Source organism: Maniola jurtina, chromosome 7 (genome assembly GCF_905333055.1).
Source record: "Maniola jurtina chromosome 7, ilManJurt1.1, whole genome shotgun sequence".
Classification (NCBI taxonomy): domain Eukaryota; kingdom Metazoa; phylum Arthropoda; class Insecta; order Lepidoptera; family Nymphalidae; genus Maniola; species Maniola jurtina.
Window position 1 is genome coordinate 1828980 of NC_060035.1, and position 13811 is coordinate 1842790.

Below are 13811 nucleotides of genomic sequence, written 5' to 3' on the forward strand. Positions count from 1 at the left end.
AATGTTTTTTAATTTTCAAAGTAAGAATAACTAAAACAGATTTTAATTATTTTTAGGCTTATTAGTTTTTGATTTATCGTGCAAAACGTCGGAAAGAATACTCAAGTATGGAACCTTCGGTGCGCGAGTCTAACTCGCACTTGGCTGATGTTTTCTAATCTTTTGACGTTGACAACATTTTTTGACGTTTCCAGTGCTACCAGATTTTTATGGAAAAATAAAAATCGCCAACTCAGTGGGTACGGGTAACTTTAGAACGGTATTAAACATTGGTGGTAAATGATTTGATAGAATTAATGGTAAGTACAAAAATTATCAATAAAAAAAACGGAATCACGTACTGTAAATTATTATTTAATAACATCTAAGACCACCTAATTACTCAATAAAATATATATTTACGTAAACCGTATCCTAGAACTCTTTTTAAAGCCCTATTTAATTAAATAAATAATTAATTAGAGGTGCGTAAAATAAAATAAGTAACTACCTCTAGGTAGTTATTTTGTTAGTATGCAATTACTACTTTCTCCTAGGAAATGTATCGACCTTCGTTGCCTCGAAAGTCGCCATCGACCGTCGTGGCCTCGGCAGTCACCATCGACCTTCGTTGCCCCGACCGTCGACACCGATCTGCGTTCGCTCGTTCCCACTAGTTCAACTGGTTTTGCCCCGAAGTCGTGATCGACCTTCATTACCTCGACAGTCAACGTCGACCTTCGTTACCTCGACAGTCGACGTCGACCTTCGTTACCTCGACTGTCGGCATTGACCTTTATTGCCTCGATAGTCGAAATGACCGTCGTTTCCTCTATAATCGACATCGACCTTCGTTGCCTCGACAGTCGAGATAGACTTTCACTGCCTCCACAGTTGACATTGACCGTCGTTGCCTCTCGACAGTCGACGTTGACCTGCGTTGTCTCGGCAGTCGACAACAACCAGCTGAAGTTGCAGCTCGAATCTCTCAATAGATATACTTTTAACCCCCGACCAAAAAGGGGGGTGTTATAAGTTTGACGTCTCTGTCTGTATCTGTCTGTGGCATCGTAGCTCCTAAACTAATGAACCGATTTTAATTTAGGTAGTTTAATTTGTTTGAAAGGTGGCTTGATTGAGAGTGTTCTCAGCTATAATCGAAGAAAATCGGTTCAGCCGTTTGAAAGTTATCAGCTCTTTTCTAGTTACTGTAACCTTCACTTGTCGGGGGTGTTATTGTACACACTTGTATTTGTGACGTTTCTGTGGACTAATAAACGAGGAAAAGGTGGAGAAAACACATTTATTTCAATAAACACTTTTAACATAGGTATTATTAGGTACTTTAATAAAATAAAGTGACTTTTATCTAATAAATAGCCTAAGTACTTAAACATTATAATTATTATGTGACGTATGTTTTAATTAATATCAATAAATTATTATAAGTTATAAATACCTACCGACACTATGCAATGCTTATTAGATAAATATTTACCTGTCTAATTCACTTATTACCTAGGTACCTAGTAGGTATCTACTTAAACTACTTAAATCAATAAAATTAATTAATTACAAAATTTAAATTGGAAAAATACTTGAAATATATTTGTACCCACAATACTCGCAAACTTAACCATATTGACTAGGCGTCGAAGTAATTCTTGGCCAATGGGCAACTTTGGTTTTGGCTGGGAAACTTCAAATGCTTGAGAATTATTAGCAAAAGTGTACATGTAAAAAGCTGTTGTTTCCCCAATATTAATAACTTTGTGGAAGGTTCCTGGACCTATTTTGATTCGGTTTCCTTTTGTGAGCCGGTAAGACTGCGCGTTCAGAAATTTGGTCGCTTCGGGTTGATAAGCCACATTTCCGTTTAATACTGTCATGGAGATGTTCGTCAGTTCTGGTGGAATATATTTTTCTTGGTCGTATCCTGCAATTACTTAACATAAGAAATTGTACTTATACAGACTATAATATAAACTTATAGAATAAAATACATTGTATTAGGAAAATGTATAATATCAGTCATTAACATTATTTTATCATCATTAATTAATAAATTAATGGTGATAAAATGGTAATATGACTAAAGTCATACAACTAGATACGTCTTTTTATCTTAAGAAGTCAATAAAATTTTCCAGGGTCGGCAAGTTATGCCATAATGCGATGTAACCACAACCATTACGGATATTGAATATTACGAATGCAAACTAATATACGGAACTTACTAGAAAAACTATATATAAATAATAAAATGAAGATAGGTAAGAGGAATATAAATTATAGATTTCCATAGCGGGACATGGGTCTCTTGCAAGGACTTCCACATGCTCCGGTCTTGCGCCGCTTGAATTTGACTCGTTTGATGTCGTCTATCCACCTAGTGCGGGTATGTATAGTAAAATACGGAACCCTAAAACCAGCCAAGTGCGAGTCGGACTCGCGCACCGTGGGTTTCGTACTCGGATATTTTTTTCGACATTTTGCACAATAAATCAAAAACTATTATGCATAAAAATAGAAATCTGTTTTAGAATGTACAGGTAAAGCCCTTTCATATGATACCCCACTTGGTATGGTTATCTTACTTTAAAAATTGAAACATATTTTTTTTTTTTAATGATTTAACCACAAATTCACGGTTTTCGGATTTATTCCTTTATTTGTGCTATAAGACCTTCCTACCTGCTAAATTTCATCATTCTAGAACAACGGGAAGTACCATATAGGTTTTCTTGACAGACACGACAGATGGACGGACGGACAGACGGACAGACAGACAACAAAGTGATCCTATAAGGGTTCCGTTTTTCCTTATGAGGTACGGAACCCTAAAAAACTTATACCTATCCAATAAACAAATATGTAATAAATAAATGTATAAAACTTACTCTTACAACAACAAATTACCTGGAAAGTCAGCGACAAATACCACATCACTATAATTACTCCAAGAATGCACCTCCGTCCTTATATCTTGCAAGACAGTCCTCCAGCCCAACGCTTCATCAAGTAACGGCATGAGATAGGACACGGGTTGGAAAGGCGACCAGGTTGCATTCAACAAATCCACTTTAGCATCGAACATACGCTGAGTAAATCTCCCATTCATAGAGCACCAGACATCTATATAAATTGATATATTAAAATACCGATTACTCGTACCGATATGCTCAATTAAATTCCCCTTTAAACATCTAACATATTGGTACACCATATCACCGTGCCTCGTCCATCTGTCGTTGGGTGTGTAAATGTATGGGTCGACGTAAAATTCTTCGTGGTTCGTGTTGTCCACGACCTTGACGATCACAGATTCGAGGTCCCACGTGTGGACCATCATGTCCCAGGAATAACCGTAGAGGCCATTTGTCCAGTTATTATAGCCCTAGAAAAAAGTAGGTAAGTCTAAAGTAAGTAGTCTATGGCATTGTAAGGATCACGGTATAAAACGGATTATGTGAATACTAGCCGATGCCCGCGACTTCGTCCGCGTGGATTTAGGTTTGAAATCCCGTGGGAACTCTCTGATTTTCCGGGATAAAAAGTAGCCTATGTGCTAATCCAGGATATTATCTATCTCCATTCCAAATTTCAGCCAAATCCGTCAAGTAGTTTTTGCGTGAAGGAGTAACAACCATACACACACACACACAACATACAAACTTTCGCCTTTATAATATTAGTGTGATCATCTGCATCTAATTTCATTCCTTTCGCCCTCAGGACATCACATTAAGTAATTATAAAAACAAAAAAAACCCCCGACTGCGTAGATACCAAATAAACAAGCCGTAAACTTAGTATTTCATTAATTTTATTTATTTTATTTTATTTTTTATTTGTACCAGAAAGTTGTAACAATATAAATAAAAGGAAAGAAAAAGTGGACAGGGAAGCACTTATCTCTATAAGAGATCTCTACCAGTGACCCTTGGCAGTGCGAGAGGTTGTAAATGGAGTAGAATAGGTACAGCAAAGATAGAAAGTAATCATGAAAAAAAAAAAATATACTTAGTAGATATTATGTTATAATATATACTTACAAATATTTATATATTAAAATAGACTTACAAAAAGTTGAATATCACTGAGATTTTTTTGATAACTTAGAAAATCCAAAGCATTTTCGCTTTTAAAAGTTTTGAAAAGGATTTTAAAAATATTTTTTTATCATCCATTCCATCACTTAGTACCTGGGTACTGTTTCAAACTTGTCTAACCTTATAGTGCTTATAGTAACAAGTGACATTAATAAAGCAAGTTCATTAAAGTTAAGTTTACTTACATAAATAAATAAATTAGCAATATTATGTACCCATAGGTAGTAGGTACCTACCTATTGCTGCTACATTAGGTGCGAATGCTTAGACCCTTGGGTATCACTCCAATGCCTTATTAGACTTCTTCTACTAATTAGTAAATTCGCACAGGTCAAGGTCAACACAAAGTTTCTACAGATTTCCCTTTTTTGACGTGACAACGTCTTATAATTCGATAGAGCCGGCTGCATGCACGAAAAAACATGACTCATGCGGCGTTACCTCGCTCTGAGGCGTTCCATGTAAGGCTTGAAGTGCAAGCGAGAGCGCGGAACGAGCGACAAAGAAGCACAATCGGCCTTTGTTGTCACGTTCAACTATCGTCAGTAAACCGACTTTACAGACAACCAATTTTTTCAAACAAATTAAATACATTATAATAACGCAATACACAAATAACAAATTAAATATATAATAATCTGTTTCATGTAGCAGAATTTATCTACCTAGATGATTATTATACTATTACATATTTATTTCTTTGGATTACTAACCCCCGACTCAAAAAGAGGGGTGTTATAAGTTTGACGTGTGTATCTGTGTATCTGTCTGTGGCATCGTAGCTCCTAAACTAATGAATCTATTTTAATTTAGTTTTTTTTTTTGTTTGAAAGGTGGCTTGATAGAGAGTGTTCTTAGCTATAATCCAAGAAAATCGGTTCCGCCGTTTGAAAGTTATCAGCTCTTTTCTAGTTACTGTAGGTACCTAACCTTCACTTGTCGGGGGTGTTATACATTTTTAATTTACACTTGTTTTACAGATTTTCTTTGTTGTTCTTGACATTATGATTTTTAATTCAATATAGGTATTACTCAAACAAAAAATAATGTGTGTGTCTGACTGTCTGCCTTTATTTCCGTTGGTTACCTATGCATTCGCGCATTTTCATCCGGTGGAGTTGAAGCTTTGTGCCGTTGTGTTTGCGACTTGCGGGAAGATTTCTGGTATAATACCATCAAAGCGAACGTTATAATTGGTGGACGAGTCGCATTGCACTTTGCAATGTATCACGGATTAGCTAGTATTATTATATTATTATCCTCATCTTGTGGTAAACAACATGTTAGTTACTAATTATTATAATTAACCCTACGTCTACCTACTTACAATTGTAACTCAACAAAAGAACAAACTCCGCTTGAAAAATAAAAAATTATGCTATTCTATTTTACAATACTCTGATTAATGGAAATATGACTGAATAGATTTTATTTATACCTCGATTTACCATTTGATTAGGTAGCGGTATTTTTTCGAAGCGTTACTAAAAAATTATGAAAGAAAAACATAAAATATTATCGTTCGCGGGGAGACCCGTGCTCAGTAGTGAACCGAATATGGGTTGATTTTTTTATATATATAACTATATATCTTTTTGATAATGATGATGATGGGTGTTGAAAATATACCGATAAATCATAATGCTACTATTTAACGCTACTTTTAACACGTTAATAAAGTTGAAAACTAAAACCCGACTGCAATCTTCTTAATAAACGCTGAGAATATATTATAGTAAAATTGTTTTTCTGTCGCTTGGTATATTTTAATTAACTCAGAATTTTCTCCTCTTTCATTTGACACCCCACTCGATACAATAGCAAAAAAAAATTTTTGGAAACCCCCACTTTTTTTCTTGTAATATCCGTTAGGTCAATTTTTTTCGTATAAAATGTAGCATAATATGTCACCTGGGCCTTTACGACGAATCGATTGACACCTTATTCATCAAAATCGGCCCAGTAGTTTAGGCGCTACGGTGGAACACACAGAATCTGGATACAAACATACACACATACATACGAGTACATACATAAACTGCTAAAATCATAACCCTTCCTTTTTACTTTGCCGCAGTCGGGTAAAAAGTAACGGTTACCGTCTCTGTACTTTACCTTTGTAATGAAGTGTGAATAAGGTAAAAACGCCTGCAACAGAACGTGCAAAGCTATAAGTAGGAAAGTCAGATTCTTCCTTCCATCTTTCCAATCATGTCCATCTTCAGAAATATTCTTCCTTTCATATTCCGAATTGGATTTCTGTTGAAAATCTTTTTCTTTATCATCACTATTGTTTTTCCTTTCAATTCCTTCACTGATAACATCATTTTCGTCTATTTTTTCATTGTCTTCGTCAAATTCAGGCCATTCCTCAGATTTTTCATCGGAAATTTCCATATCTTGTAATTCATCACTCATGCAGTCAATTTTTTTGCCGCTTAGTACGAACTGGCCGTGTTTATAACTGCAAATTCCTCCTTTTACTTTTGAGACCTGTTTTTTCGCATAACTCGTGATAAATTTCGGCCAGTCAAAAGGGTAGAACAACGGCATTGTGGCTAAGCAGACCCACGGAAACATACCTAGAATAAAATAAAATTCATTCTACTTTTGTTTTTAATAAAAGTACATTTCAGTGCCTACGTAAACAACAACAACTTGTCTGAAAATATTGAAAAAATAAAGTAAAAATGAAGTTTAAAAAATCGTGGTGGTGGTCTCTTGACGATGATGATGATGGATTTATTAATACAGCCTGCGGTTCATGACATGGTGCAGAGCACAGAAGACCATCGCGACGTGTCGAGTCTTGGACCACATCATCCAGATTGCCACAGTCAGGTCGAATACGAACACGAACCCGGAACCAGTGAACTATTAGATAGTCCGTCCCGTCTGTTCTGTGGTCAGGAAAAGCCTGCAAGTTGTTGGAATCTCTACAAGAGGCTATGTCCAGATATGGACGTCTATCGCTTGACGAAGATGATGATGGATTCATTTATACAAACCGATTCTAAACAGCCTGCTGTTCATCAGATGGAATAGCGCACAGAAGACCATCGCGACGTGTCGAGTCTTGGACCACATCATCCAGATTGCCACAGTCAGGTCGAAAACGAACACGAACCAGTGGACTATTAGATAGTCCGTCTGGTCTGTGCTCAGGAAGAGCCTGCAAGTTGTTAAAATCAAGGTAAAAATATATTTAGTAGGTACCGGCTTTTGGCCGAACTTCGTCCGCGTGATTCTGGTTTTTGTAAAATCTCGAGGGAACTTTTTTTTTACTGTGGTGTGAGATAGGCTTGCGACGACAATCATGACTGAGAAACAGAGCAATGGTCGGAGTGCGCTCGCCTACAAGATGCCTTAGATAATATTCATTCTTTGATTTCCCGAGATTAATAATGTAGCCTATACTAACCCATGTTCGGGATGTAAGCTCTGTCTGTACAAAGCATATAAAATGCGGAACTTCGTCCATATGGATGATCCATGTGTTTCCGTAAAATCCCATGGGAATTCTCTGATTTTCTGGAACTAAATAAGTTTTAAATGTCCTTCCCCAGAAGCAATCTATCTCTGAACCAAATTGCGTCAAATTCGGTTAAGCGGATGGGCCGTGAAAAGCTAGCAGACAGACAGACATACACACTTTCGAATTTATAAGTAATAGGTACCTATGTATTAACTATTTAAGTATTCGAAAACTCTAAAAGTTAACTCTACGAACGCTTCTGTGCAGGTGATGTCGCACGCGATATCTACCCGATTCCAAAAAAAATACCTAGGTATGTACTAGGTACGCACCTTTAAAATAAAACTGAGTTTTTTTTTTAAATAAATATTATAAAAGTTAGGTATATATACTTAGATAGTTGTTTATAGGCAGCAGATAGTAGATTAGATGGTAGAGATACGATTCATTACGATTTACTTGAATGGATTGAACACCCAGTGTTCGCTGAGGTTCTGCACGGAGTACCCTGTCAGCCACTCAGCCGTTCCCTTCTTCATGCCCGCCATGAAGTAGAGTATGAAGAACTGGTACTTCAGGATGAAGTAGTTCCAATACGGCACCGTCTCCTTGCTCTTAGTGTAGCCCAAGTACACATCTAGCGACCTATAAAAATGTTGTAAGCTTTAAGAGTTAAGCGTCGATGCTCGCGAACTTCAAATTAAATTTGGTTTTTCGCAATTTGTAAACTAATACGACAACGTAGGCTTATGTTATTTAATTGCGCCAATGGTAGTATAATCCTCACAGGTTTATATAAAAATCTTTACTTGAAAGGGTCCAGTTTAAGAAATTAGTTTTAGTATCGACTAATTTGTGAGAATAGTCGATACTAGAATTAATTTCTTAAACTGGACCTTCGTGAAAACGGCTAAGTCAAGCCAAGCTACTGACATGCGATTTCATAATATTTAGAGCCTCGATAGCTCAACGGTTGAGGAGCGGACTGAATTCCGAAAGGTCGGCGGTTCAAACCCCCAAGCTTTACGCTTAATTGGAGGGAAAAGGGGAGTATTAGTCAAGATTAGCATGGCTAATGTTCTTTATTAAAAAAACGAGCAGCTGTCTACTGTCCAGTCTCAGCTCGTACTGTGTCAACTACTCTTAAAGTCACCTACCATATTTTACTTTAGTTTAGTTCCGATACTTACCAGTAACAATTAGCTTCAGTACAAGCAAGCAGTAACGCCACCAGGCCAAACAGATAGCTGTGATTGTTCCAGAAACTCTTCTCGATCAGAAACAAGTACCAGTAGCAGAAGGTGAACAGCCATGCGCTGAAACGATACCTGTAGCCTAGGGCTATGCCTAGTGCACCTACAAATAATAAATTATTACTGTAGGCTATTTATTACTCTACAGACTTTCTATCAAAACAAACTCATTTATATTCAAACTAAGTATACCTTTTGATAGCCAGAATTGTTAGATTTGTAAGATGCTTGGTGATAATAATTAATTTCGAAAACATAAAACTAAAGCTACGAGGGTTCCAAACGCGTACAGATCTGAGAAGAGCCCACAACAAACTCGGCTCAAATCAGCTAAATATCAACTTAAAGTCTGGATTTTCTTGGTCAATAAGTATAAAAAAATATACCGATTAAAAATGTATCATATAGGTATCACACTAATATTATAAAGGCGAAAGTTTGTATGTGTGTGTGTGTGTGTGTGTGTGTGTGTGTGTGTGTGTGTGTGTGTGTGTGTGTGTATGTTTGTTACTCCTTCACGCAAACTGCCACTGGACGGATTTGGCTGAAATTCGGAATGGAGATAGATATTATCCTAGATTAGCACATAGGCTACTTTTTATCCCGGAAAATCAAAGAGTTCCCACGGGATTTCGAAAAACCTAAATACACGCGGACGAAGTCGCGGGCGTCAGCTAGTTAGGTGATATTTTCACAATGGCATTCTAGTGGGTAAAACACCTACATACTTTTTCCGTAAGATCATTAAATAAGTGTTTTATAAAACCAAATTGATCATAATGGTAGACCTCAAAGCAACAGAGGTCACATGTTAATAATAATAATTAACATGTGACCTATGTTGCTTTACTTGTGACTGGGTTTAATGCACAAAGTAACTACCTACTTACAAATTACAATTAAGTAATGAATTTAAATTAATGCTTTAAAAATTTTAAATGAATGTAAGCAAGGTGGTAGGTACTTTAATTTTATGAATGGGATTTATGTCGATAGGTAGGTAGGTATTAGGTACCTATCATCCGAGCAAAGCCAGGGTGTGCCAACTAGTATTAAATTTAAAAAAAAACATTTACCTAACCAGAGAGCAGCGTAGACGAAAGCCATGTACGGCATAGGTACAGCTTTAATAAAGGGGACGAGCGGAAAGTGGCAAACCATGGGATCGCCCCATCGCTTGTCTATGATCGCTCCACCGCGCTCGTCCGGGATGTCGAAGAGCATCGCTATTCCTGGAGAATATAGAGACTAGAGAGCTTATAATATTTTAGTGGTGATAGGCTAGTAATTAATTAAGGTGCCCACGCACTCGAACTGAACTGCAGATGAACTGCGCGTCGCGGCAGCGCCCCGCACGATATTTTCTCCAGCCGCGACGCGCGGCAGTGACGCGCTACGCGGTACGTGCGACGCGCAGTTCAGCTGCAGTTCAGTTCGAGTGCGTGGGCACCTTTATTAAACGCCATCGGCCTTCGATCGATCGGCTCCAAGATTCGATCTCAGGCACGCAACTTTAACTTCTTGCTTACCTATGTGCATTTTAAGAACCCAATCATAATATGTCACTTCCTTTAACATTCCTGTACTGGTGAAGGCAAATATCCTGAGGAAGCCTGTATAATATATCTAAGAGTTCTCCTGCACTTGAACTTATGGCCTAAAGGCTTTAAGATTTCCTCTCAGAATGCGAAGGCTTTAGTCTGAAGCCTTCTTACTCTGAGAGGAGACCTCAGTAGTCAGTATGTACCTAGTGAACCGGCGATGCGTTGATGACGATGATAGCTTGTACAGGTGGGCATCAGAGAAAAGACGTAGAGAATTTGAGTGAGTGATGTTTATGGATCTATTTGGTAGTATTGGTAGTATGAAGAAGGCGAAGGCATGGATGCGGCCGCGCATAGGTTCGTCAGTCAACTTTCCCTTACCTTTCGCTTCTAGGAAACCCATGACAGACACATATCCTCCCCGCGTCTGTCTTTCTTCTACCGGGTGACTTAAAAAAAATTTAGTCACTGAATTTTTTAGGTAGATAGATAGATAGATAGATAGAACACTTTATTGCACACAAAAACACATGTAAAGGATGTAATAGGTATGGTAGGATGAACTTTCTTTCGATCAAATTAAAGGCATGCTTACCAAACAAAATCCTTGTAACTGCTAAACTTGAAGAATCCTTAGGCGCGTACAAATAGGCAAGAATTCTTTCGAATGTAACTTCTTTTATGTGAAAACCAAATTGCTCTTGAAATTTTGTGTCCGTCGTTTCGTACAATGAAGACAACCATAATTTTAATTTTACATCTGCAAAAGGAGCACTAAGTACTTAAAATAAGTACTTAACAGCTAGTATTTTACTTGATATTCATATTGTTATCATATTTTGAAAAACGTAGGTATGTATCATGTAGTGTACCTATTATGTTTAAAGTTTAAACGGCTGAAATCTGAGAAACCTATTTTAACTAAAGGTTTTTACTAAAGGTACATGAGATATTATATAGCTTGCAACGGGCAACATTTTATTCCAGAAAATCAGACTCTTCACGGAACTTTTACCAAACATTAAATTGTATTTACAATAACATAGTTACTTACCTACATACAGACTTCAAGAAAGTTTAAAATTAACGGACGAAGTGGACAAAGGTACAACTACAAACTACTATAAAAAAAATTAAATTAAAAATTTAAAAAACCCCCGACACATAAACATCTAAAAAGTAAAAAAATAATAGGTAAGTATGTATGGGCCCTTTAAGAATAGTATAAATAGTAAAGTTTTTATCCAAGCGTTCGTTGCGCCAGGGGACCGCTACCTATCATAAACTATGAAAGTCATCTGTTGTAGAAAGAATAGTCTTTAGCGGTCCCCCGACGCAACGAACGCTTGGATAAAAACTTTACTATTTATACTATTCTTAAAGGGCCCATACATACTTACCTATTATTTTTTTACTTTTTAGATGTTTATGTGTCGGGGGTTTTTTAAATTTTTAATTTAATTTTTATTTCACGCTTTTTAAACTTTTATTCATAAATTACCGTTTATTTGTGCCATTCTAAAAAAATTTCAAAAGAAAAATAAGTTTTATTTTTCTTTTGAAAATTTTTTATTTCACAATTTTTAGTGGCCCCACTGTACTATAATATGCTATGCCCAGTTAAAACCCTACTGTTTACTAAGCTATTACACTGATCGCGAGCAATTTGCTCCTATCCATTGAGGAGTTCTGTTCTCCATCTCCAAAGATATTCATCAGATCTTCACCAAATTTATATGGGACCACCTGCACAGTATACCCTTTCAAACAAAAAAAAAAATTTCCAAATCGGTCCAGGGGTCTTTGAGTAATCGGGGAACATACATAAAAAAAAAAAAAAAGATTCCGACGAATTGAGAACCTCCTCCTTTTTTGGAAGTCGGTTAAAAACCCAATTTCTATAATAATATAAATCCAATAAGGCAGCTAATATCTCTTCAAAAGTAACATCAATGTTATATACCCATTATACGTAGTCGTATAATAGTTCGCTTTTCAAGATATACCTACGATTAAATTGAAATCGACTTTCACCCGATGAAATAAGGAATAAATTGGCTTGTATTTCATTTTGTTTGTTATTGCATGTAAAATTTTTATTTGACATAACTTTCAAAAACCGGTCAAGTGCGAGTCTGCCTCACACATGAAGAGTTCCGTACAAGTTTTTTTTTATGTAATGACAATTCAGTTGTCGGATTTTTCTGTTTACTTGGGCCACAGGAGTAGAGTACTTGGGCTATAAGATATTGCTACCTGCCTTTCATGATTCTACGTAAACGGGAAGTACCCAATTTATAAGTTTTGATTCTCTTGAAAGATGACACACAGACAGACAACGAAGTGGTGAAGGAAAACACCTTCAGGAAACCTGCATGCTTGAGAGTTGGCCATAATGCTCCCTCAAAGGTGCGTGAGGTGTGCCAATACGTGCTTGGCCAGTGTGGTAGCTTCTCATTCTGAGAGGAGACTTGTGCTCAGTAGTGAGCCGGCGATGGGTTGATCCTGATAATGATGAATTTTAAACGTATTTTGTCAAAGTAAATAAGCTGAGTTCAAGCAGATAAAATATAAAGAAAGTGCGCCTAATGCATCATCCAAACCTGCGCGACAAAGCGACTACGATGCGGGAACCTCAGCTGCGCGGAGGGTCATCGCCTATATTTACGATATTTAATGGTGCCATGCACACCTACGCGACTACAACAGTCGAGGCTACATCTTTTTTTTTCTACAGATACCTACTGAACCCTAAAAATAGTTTGACTATGGTTTGGGTTTGGGTTGATTGTTCGTGGCCTTTGGTTGACTGTTGGATATTATAATTGAATTGATGTTTTCTCGTTTAACTGTGATTATAATATTTTATAAATTAGAAACTCCGCGCCTACGATCCAAAGTATCGGAGTTTTCCAAAACATTATTTTCAAATAAATAATTATGTATCTAAGCAACGTCCATCTTGACAGCTTGACATTTGCCAATTGAAATAATATTATGAACCTCTGTTACAATAGTGAAAGATCCCAGGGCCACCAGCCGTCACGTATTTTCTGACGAACGAAATGTGGACGATTGAGTAGTGTTAGTATGTACTAAGAACGCATGCCTACAGACCTGCTAGCTTGCTTAGACGGCCAATTTTCAGGTATCAGGTAATCAAGGTACATAAATACATTACTTACCTCACGTAAATTCTCCAATTTTTTTAATTTTTAGCTGTTTTTTTTTAATATTAATAATTAATTGACATAAGTAAACTATAAGAGAGTGAGAGAGAAGTCAATATATCCTAATACATGTCTTACTCAGTCTCATGCGCGTAGATAATGATGCCCTCGCGCTCAAACCCACAGAGGCATTAAAATTGAATTTAGGGGATGATTTTCCCTCTGGATCGGTCTGTCTTCTTGTAAAAGGTTTTAAAATAGTTGTCTGGTGGACATAT

General features: G+C 36.8%; 1 protein-coding gene across 1 annotated transcript; it reads right to left on the reverse strand.

The window, feature by feature from the left end:
- Window positions 1–1487: 1487 nt before the first annotated feature.
- Window positions 1488–12330, reverse strand: LOC123866703 (vitamin K-dependent gamma-carboxylase). Its single transcript, XM_045908381.1, has 9 exons — window positions 12327–12330; window positions 10959–11123; window positions 9896–10051; window positions 8757–8922; window positions 8026–8211; window positions 7100–7263; window positions 6207–6673; window positions 2899–3376; window positions 1488–1915 (listed from the first exon to the last, which is right to left on the reverse strand). The coding sequence occupies exons 1-9, from the start codon at window positions 12328–12330 to the stop codon at window positions 1548–1550; spliced, it is 2154 nt and encodes a 717-aa protein (XP_045764337.1). The 3' UTR covers window positions 1488–1547.
- Between the last annotated feature and the right edge of the window lie 1481 nt (window positions 12331–13811).

Bases quoted from the DNA above. Each gene is read 5' to 3' on its own strand.
- LOC123866703 (XM_045908381.1), bottom strand. The intron at 8,212-8,756 runs GTAAGTATCGGA...ACATTTTTATAG, and splicing joins ACTGAAGCTAATTGTTACTG to GTCGCTAGATGTGTACTTGG. The intron at 3,377-6,206 runs GTAAAGTACAGA...ACTTTTTTCTAG, and splicing joins ATTCACACTTCATTACAAAG to GGCTATAATAACTGGACAAA.